Source organism: Raphanus sativus, unplaced genomic scaffold (genome assembly GCF_000801105.2).
Source record: "Raphanus sativus cultivar WK10039 unplaced genomic scaffold, ASM80110v3 Scaffold0192, whole genome shotgun sequence".
Lineage (NCBI taxonomy): Eukaryota > Viridiplantae > Streptophyta > Magnoliopsida > Brassicales > Brassicaceae > Raphanus > Raphanus sativus.
Window position 1 is genome coordinate 24,646 of NW_026615512.1, and position 16,198 is coordinate 40,843.

The following is a 16,198-nucleotide window of genomic DNA, read 5'->3' on the forward strand; positions in this document are numbered from 1 at the left end:
ACGCTAAGAGATCTTTCTCCCTTTAGTTTTCCAAAATTTTCATATAAAAACTAAGAGATAGCTTGGGAATATATTATATGATTTAATTGACTAGCTCCTGACCTATGTGGATATATAGCCTTTGACTTCTTGTTTTACTCGGCTAACATCTCTTGAGATTTTCTTGGCATAAAGTGATCAAAGATGCTATTACTATTCACATGCTGTATAATTGTTTTCTGATACTAATAAAGGCCATTTCTCTTAGACATTAGAATGCATCAGCATTGTTAAAGTTCAATGCATTGATGATGAGTATTATGTTTGAGTCATGGGATTGCTTTATTTTCAAGCTCCAAGATTTTAAAAAAAAAACATTATCTGCATGCAATAGTTTTTTTCTTACTCTTTTCTTTTGAAAAAAAAAATCTTTTTTTTTGAGAAATCGCTTTTTAAAAAAAAAAAAAAGAAAAGAAAACTCCTACTCACCAATGTATGTCCATTTGCTTATTGCTCCCCGGACATTAAAGCACTTCACTATTTCGTACACTGTTACTGCATTTTCTCGTCATTTGCAGGTTCATATCTTCACATTGTTTCCTCTATATAATTTTGAAAAAAGTCTCAATCCAAATGAATATTACAAAGGAAAATACGACAAATCGAATAATGGTAATCAATTTGTCTACGTCCTTTACTTCACAGTTCACATATCCATAAAAGCAAATACTTGCCATGGCATATGAAAAACATTGCATATGTTATTGTCTTACCCAAGATTTTCTATTATTATTTATTTCCAAATATGAGATAGAGTGGTTTTGTAATGTAACAGTAAAAGACGGAGAGAAACGGTTAGTTTCATCAGTGTTTTTATGTGCAGCAGACTCTGGAGACACCTTTAGTTACTGCATCAATAATACAAAAAGGAAGAGCAGTATGCATGTCGCTATGTGAGCATCAGCATGTCTATATATACATATATATGAGTAAGTGTATATTTAATGTTATATAGTTAATTTACCTAATTTACTTTTAGGTGAGTTTTTACTCCTTTTGGTGTTGTCTGTCACAGCATGAGTCTTCTACATTTACTGACGCTAGACCCGACCTGAAAAGGACGGCTCAGAAACAAAAGACAAAAAGGAGAAGACGTTTCTTTGGCCATCGTGTTCTGTAGTAGAAAATGAACGACACCAGTTAAGCTCTTTAGGTCACATTTTTCATTATTTTCTTGTAGTCGAAATAAATAAAAGAGTTGTGGATCAGTGGATGTTATGATTCGTTGATATCACGTAAGGCAAGTATGGAAATCTGGACAATTTTTAGCATTTGATTCTGATATCTAGTCCGAGTGAAGACCATAGCTTGGGACCTGCAACTTGTCTGATTTTTTAGTAAAACGAATAACTATTAACAAAAAAAAGAACTAAAAATAATTTTCATTAAATAATATTTTGTAATTTATTAAATTTATATTCTAATGCCTTGATGATATATATAGCTAAAACCTCAATCACTTCTTAAAATGTGAAAACTTAAATTTGATAAAATAATAAAAATAACTATGAGGAATATAACTTCTATCCATTTTAATCAGTACTCTGACAGTCACAGATGAAGTATAGTGCATTGTTGTTGTTGGAAATGATAAACCATGAACTGATATAGTAGATTTGTGTCAATCATATGTAGATCATCAATCATACATACATATACAGTTTTCTATTGCACTATGATAGCATTGATAGGTATGCAAGAACAAAACCAATTCTTTCGTTTAGGTTTTATGTGGTAGTCACTCAGGAAAAAAAAATCAATTTTAAGGTTCGGTTAACTAGTGCCATTTTGTTCCACCATCATTTTCACAATCTAGGCATGCGACCACATAGTCTGCTTTTCCTTCTCCGACGTCCTCAACTTTTCTATTACGAATTTACAGCTCCTTAATATATACAAATTCAATTTAAAGCTGAAAGAGAAATCCGAAGAAGGCAATTATCTATACTATACTAAAAGGCTAATATAATCAAAGGAAAAGACGTCCACGTCAGCAATTTAATTCAAGCCAATAGTAGAAGAATTTTCGTCCACGTCAGATCTGTCATTTAGCTCTGCTGGGCTTCAATCTCATTTCGTGTATGGGCTTCGTAAAATATAAAGCATGTTCTCTTTGCTTCCTTTTGTATTCTTTTAGGCCCATAGCTCTGCTGGGCTTCAATCTCATTTCGTGTATGGGCTTCGTAAAATATAAAGCATGTTCTCTTTGCTTCCTTTTGTATTCTTTTAGGCCCAAACCCACCCATCGTCGTATCATCTTCTTCATCTCCCCATTCCCGTCGCATTTTCCCCTTTCACCTCCTCCATAACGTCGGTCTCTCACTTTATGATTCACAAATCCTCATACATTCAATTCACTATGATAATCAATGGCTATCCAACTCTTGCACTTCCCACAAATTTACAACTGCATATATATATATATATATATATATATATATCCTCCGCTTCTGATGAAACAGTCATGTTCATCAGAGATATCTCCCTAGATCGGACTCTTTCGGTCATGTCTTGAATGCATAGTGTCTGAGATATGTTGGAGTTTCGCCGTGGAGTCCGTCGTTGCCGTGTTATCGACATTGAAGCTCTGAATCAGCCTAAACAAGAAACAGAGGAAGAGTAATGGCAACATGGAATCCAGCGGAGTAACAGAAGCAGCCACTGCCGTGGAGAGACAAAGGCCAAGCTGCTTGAGTTCTTCGTACACTCTCTTTACGGTAATCAATCTCTTTTCCTTTTTGTCGTCCATGATCTGATTTCTCAGACTTTGCAACCGTTTTTTCTTAGATCATCTCTCCCTAAAGAAAGAGTTTTTATTTTTACCTGTCTTGATTAGGATTTGTGAAATGTGAATGATTTTGAAATGCGAATTGGTTCTACCAAGAATGTGATCGTGGGTTTTGTGAAGTTATAGACAAGGAAGAACAAAAGAATTTTTTTTTGTGTGTGGATTGGTGAAGTAGCTAAGAGAGGTAGATATGTTTGATCAATCAATCTGATTGCAGCAGCTGATCTCAAAACAAATAGAAGTTGAAAAGGACTCATAAATATCACTGGAATTTTCTAAATCTTGGTTGAGACATCGGGAATTTTTTTCAGGTAATATTCATGGACAGTACTCGGGTCTGTTGAGGATGTTTGAATACATAGGCTTCCCTCCTACAGCTAACTCCTAACTGTTAATTCTTAGGAAATTACGTGAACCGAAGGTACCAGAGTTTGGAACGATATGTCTTCTATTTGCCTACAAAATCAAAATACCGACATTCATGAATGTCCTTTATTGGCTTACAGCTGCTAGGGTCAAGATGGAGGTCCCTTCAGATGGTACCATACTGAAGAAGGTCCTGCATTCTGTTGAGCACAGAGTACCTTCGTAAGGTTAGAATCTCAAAACACTATATTGGTTTGTGGGTTTCAGAAAAGTTGAGGACTTTTCTTTTAATTTGTATGCAGGAGATCGATCTTGAGTTGGATGCTAAAGTAAAGAAATATCTTGCAGGAGAAAATAATGATTGGTTCAGCAGGATGTGTGACATGCTTTTTAGAGCAACCTCTCATCCCCTTCCTGAACTTATTTTCTTTCTTGACAACTGAGTGACACGGAGAGAATATACGTTAAGGTAAAGATCAGTCATGAGCTTGCTTCTGCATCTTTCTTAGTTAGTCTCTCGCTCTATTTCTTCTATTTAGCTTACTGGTGATTTTTAAGCTTTCTTGATTGGATCAGTGGTTGAGACGATAGAGAGCTTTGTATCAACAGCTTGGAGACCACAAGAAGAGTACCAATAAAATTGGTGCTTATCATCTGCGCATTGCTCTTTGACCATTTCCTCCATCCTTAAGTGTTGACTAAGAAGAGACAGTCTTTTTACTTCTCTTTTCTTAATTATTTGCAGATATCAATCAGAGAAAATCATGCTTGCGAAGCATACTTCCTCAGGGTGATTAAGATGGGAGCAATGGAGAAGGATGGGTATACACTACGGTTTCGTTGCAATCCACTATGGTTCTGTCCTTTTCTCTCATGTTCATGTTCTTTTAATATATGTATTAACAATACCTCATTGTGTATTGTTCTTGGTTTCTAATCATACAGGACTGTGCCTACAGTTTTCGATAATTTCAGTGCAAATGTGGTGGTTAACGGAGCCACCGTTAATCTTGGATTGTGGGATACTGCAGGTTCTTCATTTATAACTCTTTTTTGAAGTTTTGAATTTGTGTGCTTTTGGATCTGAGATTTTTGAATTTTGCATATTATGAAAAACAGGGCAAGAGGATTACAATAGATTAAGAATTTAAGACCACTTAGTTATTGTGGAGCAGATTTTTTCATATTGGCCTTCTCTCTTTTCAGTAAAGCCAGTTATGAAAATGTCTCCAAAAAGGTAAAAAAAAAACATTCAAAATTCTTTTGTTGGTGTTAGTGTTGTTAACATTCTCTCTCTCTCTCTCACTCATTGTCACACACAAAGTTCACATTTGTGTGGTTGCAGTGGATCCCTGAGTTGAAACATTACGCTCCCGGTGTCCCCATCATTCTCTTTGGCTCAAAGCTCGGTGAGATTTTCGTTCTTTGCTTCATCTCTCACTGTTCACTGATTAGTTCTGAGTCAGAATGTTGTTGCTGCTGCTCTCTAGATCTTTGAGATGATAAGCAGTTCTTTATCGACCATCCTGGTGCTGTCCCTATTACTACTGCTCAGGGAGAGGAGCTGAGGAAGCTAATAGATGTTACGTCGAATGCAGTTCCAAATTTCAAGAGGTACACATGACAAACACTGATTTGTGTTACTATTACAACCGGTTTCTTAATGTTAATGTGACTGACTGTCAAATCATTAAGTTTGAATACAGAATGTGAAACCGGTGTTTGACGCAGCCGTACGAGTGGTCTTGCAACCTCTGAAGCAAAAGAAGAAGAAGAGCAAAGCGCAGAAGGCGTGCTCCATCCTATGATGATGATGATTGGAAAATATCTGTTTATTTATTCATTTGTGGTTTTGGTAACATTGCATCAGTGAGTTAATGGACAGACACCAAGTTTGGTTTTGATCTTTTGTTTGTTTTTAATATTAAATCAATTTTATTCGAATCAGCATTTTTTGCGTCTTCAATTCAATCCATGTACCTGTGTATCCCGTCCTGTAGTTATGATCATGTTTCAAACTCAGCAAATATATTTTTAGATTTTTTATACATTTATAAATACAAAATAGAAATTTTTCAATTTAAAGGAAACATTTTGAAAAAATTACTTAAACTACCACATACTTAGTAGTACTTTTCATGTTTATCTTAATTTTATTTATCTTCAGTTTAAAAGAGTTAAATAAATATTTATAGTTCTAGAGTTAACTAATTTAGACTTAGTGCTTAGACGAGAGGTGGAGTATATTATTTTCATAAATAAATAAATAAATACTTAACACTTAAAATAATATTTTTAAAAATAGTTTTAAAAAGAATTTTTGAATTTCAAAAAATTATTTTTAAAATATAAAAAATTCGAGTTTGGAGACATATAATTCGAAAATTTTAAAAATATATTTTTAGATTTTTAATTTATTTGAACAATTATTTGTGTTAACATATTATAAAGTAAAGATCAAAGGTTTTTTTTTGAAACTTCATATTTCAGGTATTTATAAAAATGTCTATTAAAAACAGGTAAACATGAATGATGATACTAAAAATTAAAAATTAAGCAAAATTAGAATTCCCTAAATATTTTATAAACAATTATTTTTAGATAATTTACTATGATTGTAAAATATAACTATGTAGTTAACATAAATCCGCCATCTTTGCAAGACTATCCTCCCCAAACTGTGTAAGCTAAATATATTCATAACTCAATATTTTAAAAAGTTAATACATTTACCATAGAACGCTCAGGTAAATATGTAATCTTCTGCACCATTTCCTACAAAAAAAAGAATATATTTGATGCATCCAAATTTATTTCTATTAGATGAATGTGTCTCCGGTTTTTTTTGGCTAAGATATTGGAATATACAATCAAAAATAAACCATAATATAATTTGTTTTCGTGACTCGGTTTATAACTATCCCTAGACACTTTTATTATACAATAATTTAACTTGGTTTAGATAAACTACTAAACTATTTAAAATAAAATATAAAATTAATGAAATAAACATTGAAATATGAGGTTCATATCAACAAAATAAATCAAGTATATACTATTAATTATATTATATAATTTACATGTACTTATGCTATTATATTTTAATTGATTGGTTTACTCGGTTTACTCAGTTTGAACGGTTTAAATACCAAAGCATATCTATATATCCTAATTTCTAAAAAAGACATATGTTCGGTATATTTGGTATCGCCAAATATAATCCACTTTCTCCAGCTCGGTTTGGTTTAGTTTTAGTGGGTTGATATTACCGGAATAAAACAACCCTAAATAATTGAAACATACGATCGATAAATAAACTATCAACACATTTATCAACAAACTTTTCCGCGCGTAGCGCGGAGAGAGATTCTAGTATAGAATAAAAGTACAGGCAGGCATGTATTTTTCATAAATTGGCTTAATTAATAAGTATAATGTTACTTAGGGTTTCTAGTGAGATAGCTATATTTAGTTTGATAAATTATAGCAAAGAAAATCAACCTGGTTAAACAAATGCACATGGAGGAGAACTTATTTGTGCAGACTGAAATTTAAACTCCGCAGAGCTTTGACATAATTCATCCAAGAGTCAGACATAGTATAATATGTATACAAATATGTGTAAAGTGTATGGTGTGCCCTGTATAAAGATCACAAGATCCGATAAATGACCTATATGGATTATTTTTTTTCTTGGTCAACATGATGATTAAGTTTATGTTAACGAAATTCCTTATTAAAAAAAACACACTGAAATTCCATATATTTCCCGTCATAAATCATAATATAAGGCAAATTTCTTGATATAAATTTGATCACAATATTATGAATATATTGCATAACTTGTTCAATATCCTGATTTAAAACCATATGTCAATAACACAATAGTCTTCATTCGTAACAAGTAACAGCCATTGGGTTAAAGCAAGGTCAGTTATAGAAGACTTTTATGGTAGCTAGTGATCAAGTTGGATACGAAGAGGAAAGCAAAATGGAGTGGTTGCGGGAAAAAATCTCAGTGGCAAATATACATTGAAGAGAAAAGTGGTCCACAAAACTCTTTGTGAGAATTTAAGCATTAGATGCTTTAAAGAAAAACCTATACTCTTTGGTCCATTCTCTATTTCAGAGAGAGACCCGTACCTTCTCTAGCTGTCAATATACAATAATATATTTTGTTACATAAACTATACATTTTATGAAAATATAACCCACAAGTTATTTAATTATAAATAAAAGCATTTCTCAAATCTTTTTTTTTTGTAAACAGCATTTCTCAAATCTCGACTATTTTATTTTGACAAGTCTACTTCTTCATGAGTCATCAGTAAATTAACTAGTTCTACTAATTTGCTTCGTTAATATTGTAATTCAACCATTTATATCATAAAATTTGTAGTTTTTACAATTTAAACTTTGTTTTACCTTTCTGTTGTTTCTTCTTTTAATATCTACAAGAGCTTGACCCGTGCGGACGCACGGGTATTTATATTTTGGTTCTTATATATTTTAATTTTTGATAATGTTGTCAACTTGATTCTTGTGTTCATGTTGTAGATTAATATGTTATTTTCTTTTGACATTTTTGTATCATATTCAACGCGCTTAGCTTCCAAATTATTAGAAATTTTGTTTTCACGTTCTGCAGACTTTAATTCAATTATTTTGATATATTAAACAGCAAAAATGTAAATATTAGAGATTAAGATATACTTTTAAGTTTTATTAAATTACATTCCAAATATTTTGATTTAAATATATATATGAAGTTCATATCTGACTTTTTTATTTTTTTAATAAATACATGTCTAAAGTTTGACGTGTTCCGACAGGGCTATTTATTTTAATTTATAAAAATCATTGTTATCTTATAAACCATTGGTAATTACTGGATTTTATTAACTGTGATCAAACGATATTAGATTATTGTTTGATTATTATCGTATTGAATGTATTTATATCACAAACAAATGATTACTAATACATTCAAATATTTATTATTGTTTTTGTTTCTACTAATTTTATATTGTTTTCAAACCCTAATATTTATAAGGGTAATTCTCTCAATATCATTTTTAAGTTTTTATCACCAAAATGTCTTAAAATGATTAAATATGTTTCAAAGAATATTTTTTAAAGGAGGTAAAAAAAAACTCTTTTATCCAGTGGTTTTTTAATATATAAATCTAAATTAATATAGAAAATTTCTCTATTTAAATGTTAAAATTAGTAATTATATCTATACTATAAATGGTCAACTTATTTTTTGACAAAAGTATATGTTCAATATTTATTAAATATTAAAAGGAGTCATATTGAATTTATATATTAATATTTGTATGAATTTTTTTTATTTCGTATAAAACAGCTAGTAATACAAAATTTTATTCGAAACTTTTCGTTTATGTCAAATTTATGTTACTCATATACAAAATTATAATATTTTTTTTCAATTTAGTTATTGTGAGTAATCACACATAGGATCTACGTCATCTATATATTTAGATAATAATAATGGGAAAGTAGTTTATTTTGATGAGAATAAATTATTAATCATGTTTCAGATTAACATGGCAATATAGTTTTAATAATAGCGAAATATATGGCAAGTTAATAAATACGTTTTTGACTTATATGACAATGTAGTTAATTAAAGCGAAATATATGTTAGAGAATCACGTTTTGGATTTGCGTGGCAAGATAATAAATATTATTTGGGTATGTGTTATATTTAATTGGATAATCTTTAATTAAAAGGAGTGACATGCCATTGTAATTTTTGTGCAACTCTAAGGGGTAAGTACTATTTGTACTTTAGTTTTAATATATTAGACTAGATTTTGACCCGCGCTTTCAAAGCGCGGGTTTATGTTTGGTGAAAATTTTATATAATCACATTTATATAATCCGTCTTGTATATGTATTTATATAATCCGTCTCATATATGTATTTTATATCCAGATTTATGTTCGGTAAAATTATATTATACATGTATTTTTAGGTTTTTAATTTTGAATTAGATATTTTAAATATAAATCAATATAACAATTTTATAGTTTTGATCGGTGTTTTGAAATTCGATTGAGACCTGCGGTTGAACAGATTACCGGTTGATCAAAGATAAATTCAGTTCGGGTTTGAAAAAAAAAATTTAAAAATCTAATAAAAACTACTAAAATCGAAATTCAGTTACTGGTTGAACCACTGGTTGAACCAATAAACAATTTTTATTTTTATAAATAAATTTGTTAGATAGTTGGGATTATATTTAGGAAAAAGCGGTTTAAAACCAAACCATTAAATAGTTTGAGAAAAAACGATGTAGTTTCAAACATGTCCGGTTGGAAAAATATTAAAATGATGCAGTATCAAACACGGAATAATCACATACCAAAATTGAATTAGGAAACCGGTGGTTAATGACAAACCAAAAACAATTAAAAAAGAAACCAATGCAAAATGTCCAAAATGTCATTAATGAATACAAAAGAAAGCCTCTTTAATAGGGATAAACAGAATAAAAATCCAAATGTGCTTCTACTTTAATAGTATAGATGTTTAAACCTCTTGTTAAATTATAGCAATTATTCAACCTCATGTTTGACACAATTGACAATTCTATGCTACTAATTTTTTAAACGATTTTAAACGGTTTTTACCGCATGCTTTCTCTTAAAAGACAATTTTATGTTATAATTGTTTTTTAATGTTAGAATTGTTGTTAGCAATGGAATTGCCATTTCAAAATCAAGTTGAAACCCACGAATGGGAATCGAAATGGAATACTAAAATATTTTAAAATTTATTGCAAAGTTTTACATGTAAAATTCTTATGTGACTCAGTGACTGTGAGTGTTAGACGAGACATACACATTCACATCAGAGTATCGATACACTACATAAATTGCTCCTCTTTTGTCCATGTGCATAAATTCTTTTCATACCAAAATAAAACCCTAACGATATGAATATATAAAATAAATAAATAAATTATTTATCATGTAGTTTTCCCAATCATTATAATATACATAAAATGCGAGTTACCAAAAAAAAACTTCACACATATCCTCTGCCTTCTTATCTCTTCTTTCTTTCTTTCTACTTTCTTCTTCTCTGTCAAACTAGACCTTGAACTAGGAACTCAAGCTTACCAATCTTCCATCGATGTAAGAACATGTGACATGTAGTTGCTTGAATTTCAAATTCTTATCTGAACTTTTCATTTCTTAGATGCAAACCAAGAAATATATCAATTAGATATTTTCATGTGAATCTTGATTCCAAACATTTGAAGAGAGCAACAATTCCATCACTTTACCTATAACAAAAACTTTTTCCCTTTTAATGTTATTAATTTGGTTAACTTTTCTTCTATCTTGTTGGTTTCAGATCTGTTCTTCACACGAAAAGATCTAGTAATTGAGTGAACTAATAGAGATGAGATCAAGAGAATGCGATGAAGAGGAGTCTCATCAAGCAAAGCAAGAAAGAGATCATAATCACAATCATCAAGTAAACTTAAACAACATGTTGGAGCAGCATAATCAGCCTAGCTCGGTATCATCATCGAGGCAATGGACGTCAGCTTTTAGGAATCCAAGAATCGTCCGAGTCTCAAAAGCGTTTGGTGGTAAAGACAGGCACAGCAAAGTATGCACAGTCCGTGGCCTAAGAGACCGTAGGATAAGGTTGTCCGTACCAACAGCGATTCAGCTTTACGACCTTCAAGATAGATTAGGGCTGAGTCAGCCAAGCAAAGTCATTGATTGGTTACTCGAAGCAGCAAAAGATGACGTCGACAAGCTCCCTCCTCTACAATTCCCACATGGGTTTAACCAAATGTATCCAAATCTCATCTTCGCAGAATCATCATCAACATCAGCATTTCCAGGTATACTAATTATTCTCACACTACAAGAAAACAAAAACTGAAAATAGCTACGAAAATTATTGTAACTATTGACTAAATTTTTGTAGCTGTTTGAATTTTTTTTTTTTGGAACATGTTGCTGTTTGCGTTATAACTACGAATAGCTACAAAAAATAATTACATAGTTATGAGCTTGTGGTTATTTAAGTTTTCAAGTCTCATCACCAACATCAGCATTTCCAGGTACTAATCTTGGGTTCTTGCAAAGTTGGGATCTTGGTGGCTCCTCTTCAAGAACAAGATCAAGAATCACGGAAACTACAACAACACCGAGAGAGAGTTTTGATCTTGATAAAGGGAAGTGGATCAAACAAGATGAGGACAGTAATCATCAAGAACATGGGTTCGACATGAACCATAACCATTTCTCTCTGACCAATCCTTACAACAACAACAATACTTCCTGTTACTACAACCTCGGACATCTTCAACATTCGTTAGACCAATCTGGTAATAACGTTACTGTCGCAATATCCAATGTTCCTAATAATAACAACAATAATCTCAATCTGCCTCCTCCGGCAATGAGCTCTCTATTTCCTACGTATCCGTCGTTCCTCGGAGGTTCTCATCAACATCATCATGTCGTTGATGGAGCTGGGAATCTTCAGCTATTTGGCTCCAATGCCAATACAGCGTCGCAGCAACAGATGATGACGGGTAACTCAAGTTTAATTAGACCGCTTCATCATTTGATGAGCTCGAATAATCATGATATGGATCGTCATAGTAGTGACAATGATTCACATTCATGAAAGCTTCATAAATTTAAACTATACATACATATGTTACATGCATACGTATTCTTCTATATTATATTTATATTTTCTGTATTGTTGGATTGGATTATATAATATGTATATAGAATTTCAATAATCTTGATTAATTTTGGATTGGATTCGAACAAAGATATTAATAATTCGAAATTGCTGCTTATATATGTCTATGTATATTTCCCTGTAATATAGTCATTGTCATTGATTGGTCTTAGATGAATGCAATTTTAGAGATATACATTTGAGTAAAAATCATTTCTGTTATATATTTTTCTTTTTAAAAGCACACTGGAGATGGTTTTAGCTATTGCTTGCTTTGGAATTTATGAATTATCCTAGTTTTTATTCTGTATTATTGATGGATATATACACACAATATAGTTACTAAAATAAAAGAGATGTATAGTATAATATATAGGTTTGTCATAAATATTTATAAGCATGTACAGAATTTTTAAACATAATGTATAATCTTGCATTTTCATATATAATTTCGATTAGTAATTATGTGACTAGTTAGGGTTTGAGTTTAGAATTTTTTTAAAGGAATTTTTTTTTTTGGAATTTTATATTCTGCACAATCAAAATAGAGGAAACTGAAGGTGTCGTTGCTCTTCATGCATGAGTCATAAAATAAAACACCAATAAGTTTCCAATAATTGTATCTCCACCAGCATTCATTTTCTTTAAAAAACAACTACGTATATTTGTACCGGCATGTTAGGAATGTATTAAATAAAGAGTGAATTGGTGTATAATACATAAAGAATGATGATATTAGATAAATACTTTAAATCAAAAGAAAAGTGGGTGTACAGTGTCGAATTATAGGCCATTTGTATGAGTCGAATTATGGGGATGCAAAGAAAAAATGTATACATCTAAATATAATTTAATATTTAGGTAGAGAGTGCGCAAATTTCTTTAAATAAAATAGAAATATACACATGCATATTCTACACATTTACATTATTAGAAGTATATATATATTGCAATATATAATGCATGCCAAACCCTTGCGTCGTGTGTATATATACATTATTGGAATGTAAACAAAATCTCACATTAAAAATTTAGACAAATAATGTTTAATATATAAAGAGATATTCAATTTTGATTAGTACGAAACATTTTGAGAAGAAGTCCAAAATCAAATTCATGCGGATTCTGTTTCCGGATTTTTAGTAGACAATATCGTATTAATCAGACAATGTAAAGTTGTACTTAGATTTGTAAAAACTTAATAATTGGTATCAAAGCCGGGATAACGAAAAATCTGCAAGAAAACCAAAATACCTTTCAATTTCAAAGTAGTGTCACATTCGATGGGAAGAGAGGGTACACAGCAGAGACCAGTCAAAGCTCATGGAAACTTCAGTTGTGGGAGGAACATCCTCAAAATGACTTCGCGATTAAAGGTGCCAGAGACTTGTGTCGAAAGTCTCTATAACAACAATACAAAATTAGGGGAATATTCTTAACGGTGCTGAAAGGATTATATGGTGAATAGCCTAACAGTGTAGTAAATATTAGGTGAATAAATCTTAATGGTGTAACAAGGGTTAAATGAAAAGTCATCTTGGTGATTATAACGTTACAAAAATGTACCAGATTTAGCTGGTGATTGGAAGCCATGGGTTCTTGTAGTACTTGGTTTGAAAGGAAATTTATTGTGAATGCAAACAAAATTCCATATTGTAAGTTTAGACAAATAATATATAGTATATAAAAGAAATGTTCATTTCTGATTAAGTCTTTTTGGAAAGAACCCAGAATCAAATTCATGCAGGTTCTGTTTTCGGATTCTTAGTGGACAATATCGTGTTAGTCAAATAATCTAGAGTTGGACATGAGTTGGTAAAAACCCTAACATGCATCACACCCACTGACCCACGATCACGTACATACACGTCTTTATACATAAGTCAGTATTAATTTACTAAGAAAGTGAGCATTTATGTATATACACATACATATCTATACTAATAAAGTTGGTTTTTTTATCTCTTTGGGGGAAAAAATGCCATGTGGCATTTTTTTTTAATAATTTAAATATTTTCTCAACTTAAATTTAATGAATTTTGGTATTAGTTGTGAAATAAATGGAGGGAATGAGGTTTAACTTTTCTTGATACATGTCCAAACGTTTATAAGAGTGTTTTGAATCTGACCCAGATCCGTAATTGAACTGATAAATCTGTGACCCAATAAAAATCGAGTTTGGGTTTTATTGCAGCACTGGTTGAACCAATATATAATTTTTATTCTTACTATTTTTAGTTTAAGTTATATTTTGAAATTATTTTTTTATATTTTAAATTTCTAATTAAAATTTTGAAAAATTTCAGTTTTATTGTTGTCTTCCTCTTTTTCTACACTACATTTTACGTTTGCAAAAAAAGTGAGTCATGATTGTGCTTGAGCTGCACGTCCGTAAAACAGACTGAAGCACGATGAGACTTATTATACTCCTACACTACAATTTACTTTGGCAAGAAAGGTGAGTAAATTAATTTTAGTTTTTTATTTAATTTAATACAAATCATTACATTTTTAATTTACAGATCAAAAAAAATAATATCATATGATCATATGAACTACAAAACAGAGTTTGGATTGTTGAAGAAGAAAAATCAGGCGAGATTGATTATAATAAATTAGAGAATGCTCTTACTGAAAAATATCCCAAAAATGATGAAGTGACAAATTTAGAAAAAAATTATTGGTAAGTTTTAAAATTTAGAGAAAATCAAAATTAGTTGATATGATCTGGTGTTAGTTTATTTTTGTTATTGACAATTTATTACAATAATGTTTTAATTCTCGTTTATTTTGGATTGGAAAATGTCTTGATTTTTTTAGATTGTCATAATTCTTATGTTACAACTTTTTTAAATAGTCTAAACGGTTTCTTAATATTTTGTATGTACACTTAAAATTCTTAACTTTAGTTTTTATATATATTTGTTTTCATAGCTAATCTATATTATTAAAATAGAAGTACACTTTGAAAATGCCCCTAAGTTTTTGAAGTTATTTACATTAGAATGCCACTGAAGTAATAAATTAATTTTCCTTAATTATAGTTGTCTTTTCTGATTTGTAAATGCATTTTCCTTAATTATAGTTGTCTTTATTGAACCTATATTTAAGTATGCTTGTCTTTTCCTATATTTAAGTATACTTGTCTTTATTGATCTTATATTTAAGTATGCTTATATTTTCCTAATTTAAATAATAGATTTAAGAATTTAATGTATTTTCTTAATTTAAATAATAGATTTTCTTAATCAAATATTTACGAAAATAGATTTCCCAATATACTTCGTTTTAACATGTTAAATATTTTTAATATTTATTGGTATAAATAATAAAATAAAAATCACACATCATAATCAATTTATATAATATTTAAATAAAATATAAAATAATTTATTCATATATTATTAGTATAATGGTTTCATAATATAAATATAATAAGTTATAAATGTTGAATTTGTTTATATGATACACTGTGATATAATAGACGATCAAAATCACAAAATATAATAATAAATAAAATTGTTATGTTTTAAAATGTTTTATTAATAATTATGTAATACATTTTAATTTAAATATATATATATATATATATATATATTATATATATATATACCATTAGTACAAATAAAAATTTAAAATGGAAGCAAATATTTATACGGTCACGAATCAAACTCTAGAAATAAACAACAACATCGCTAAATTATTTTTTTTTAACAAATTTATTTTGATAGAAATATTGTTCCAAATATGGTTTATATATTTTATGTATTTATAAATTTATTTTATTGGGATGCTAAGATTTTGAAATTAGAAAAAAATATGACCCACCTCTATATTATTTTTATTAAGAAATTTAAATTATGTATCAAAATATTTTTATTAAACTTTTAATTTTAAGTTTTATTATAACTGCAAAAATTAATTTTCAATCGGAATTTATGTGCAAATATTACAAATTCATCATTTAATATAAACACAAAATTTAAAAACAGAAAATAAATACCCGCCCGGTCGGGCGGGTCAAGGTCTAGTATATTATTATATAATAAAACTAATTTATTTATTAACCCACAATTCATCTGCAGTTAATCCAATGATCCAGTGATTCGGTAAATCATCTGATTCAGTGTCCGGGTCGGGTTTTAAAACACTAGTTTATAGGATTTTTTTGTATTTGATGTTGACAATGGAAAAATATATCCTCTACATTTCTCCTTCTTTAACGCAATCGACGTAATCATTCATATAATCAATCCA

At 29.9% G+C, this 16,198-nt stretch overlaps 1 protein-coding gene and 1 long non-coding RNA gene across 7 annotated transcripts; both read left to right on the plus strand.

The window, feature by feature from the left end:
- Positions 1-2,280: 2,280 nt before the first annotated feature.
- On the plus strand, positions 2,281-5,159 carry LOC108826941 (uncharacterized). Of its 5 annotated transcripts, none has more exons than XR_008939665.1 (11): positions 2,281-2,756; positions 3,139-3,248; positions 3,334-3,420; positions 3,496-3,662; positions 3,752-3,836; positions 3,939-4,048; positions 4,139-4,224; positions 4,313-4,430; positions 4,539-4,602; positions 4,684-4,807; positions 4,900-5,159. It is a non-coding gene; the product is annotated as an uncharacterized LOC108826941 (long non-coding RNA). The 5 variants fall into 5 exon arrangements; XR_008939667.1 differs by having other exon boundaries at positions 3,770-3,836; positions 4,518-4,602; XR_008939664.1 differs by having other exon boundaries at positions 3,770-3,836; positions 4,889-5,159.
- Positions 5,160-10,244: 5,085 nt separating this feature from the next.
- On the plus strand, positions 10,245-11,999 carry LOC108826173 (transcription factor TCP5). 2 transcript variants are annotated; one of them, XM_018599555.2, is made up of 3 exons: positions 10,245-10,359; positions 10,583-11,084; positions 11,298-11,999. In XM_018599555.2, exons 2-3 carry the CDS (start codon positions 10,631-10,633, stop codon positions 11,876-11,878), a joined length of 1,035 nt encoding a protein of 344 aa, XP_018455057.1. In that variant the 5' UTR covers positions 10,245-10,359; positions 10,583-10,630; the 3' UTR covers positions 11,879-11,999. The 2 variants fall into 2 exon arrangements, with proteins under 2 accessions (XP_018455057.1, XP_018455058.1); XM_018599556.2 differs by having other exon boundaries at positions 11,307-11,999.
- The last annotated feature ends 4,199 nt before the right edge of the window (positions 12,000-16,198 follow it).

Coding starts and splice junctions, on each gene's coding strand:
- LOC108826173 (XM_018599555.2), top strand. CDS start 10,631: ATGAGATCAAGAGAATGCGATGAAGAGGAGTCTCATCAAGCAAAGCAA. Junction 11,085..11,297: donor ATCAACATCAGCATTTCCAG/GTATACTAATTA, acceptor CACCAACATCAG/CATTTCCAGGTACTAATCTT.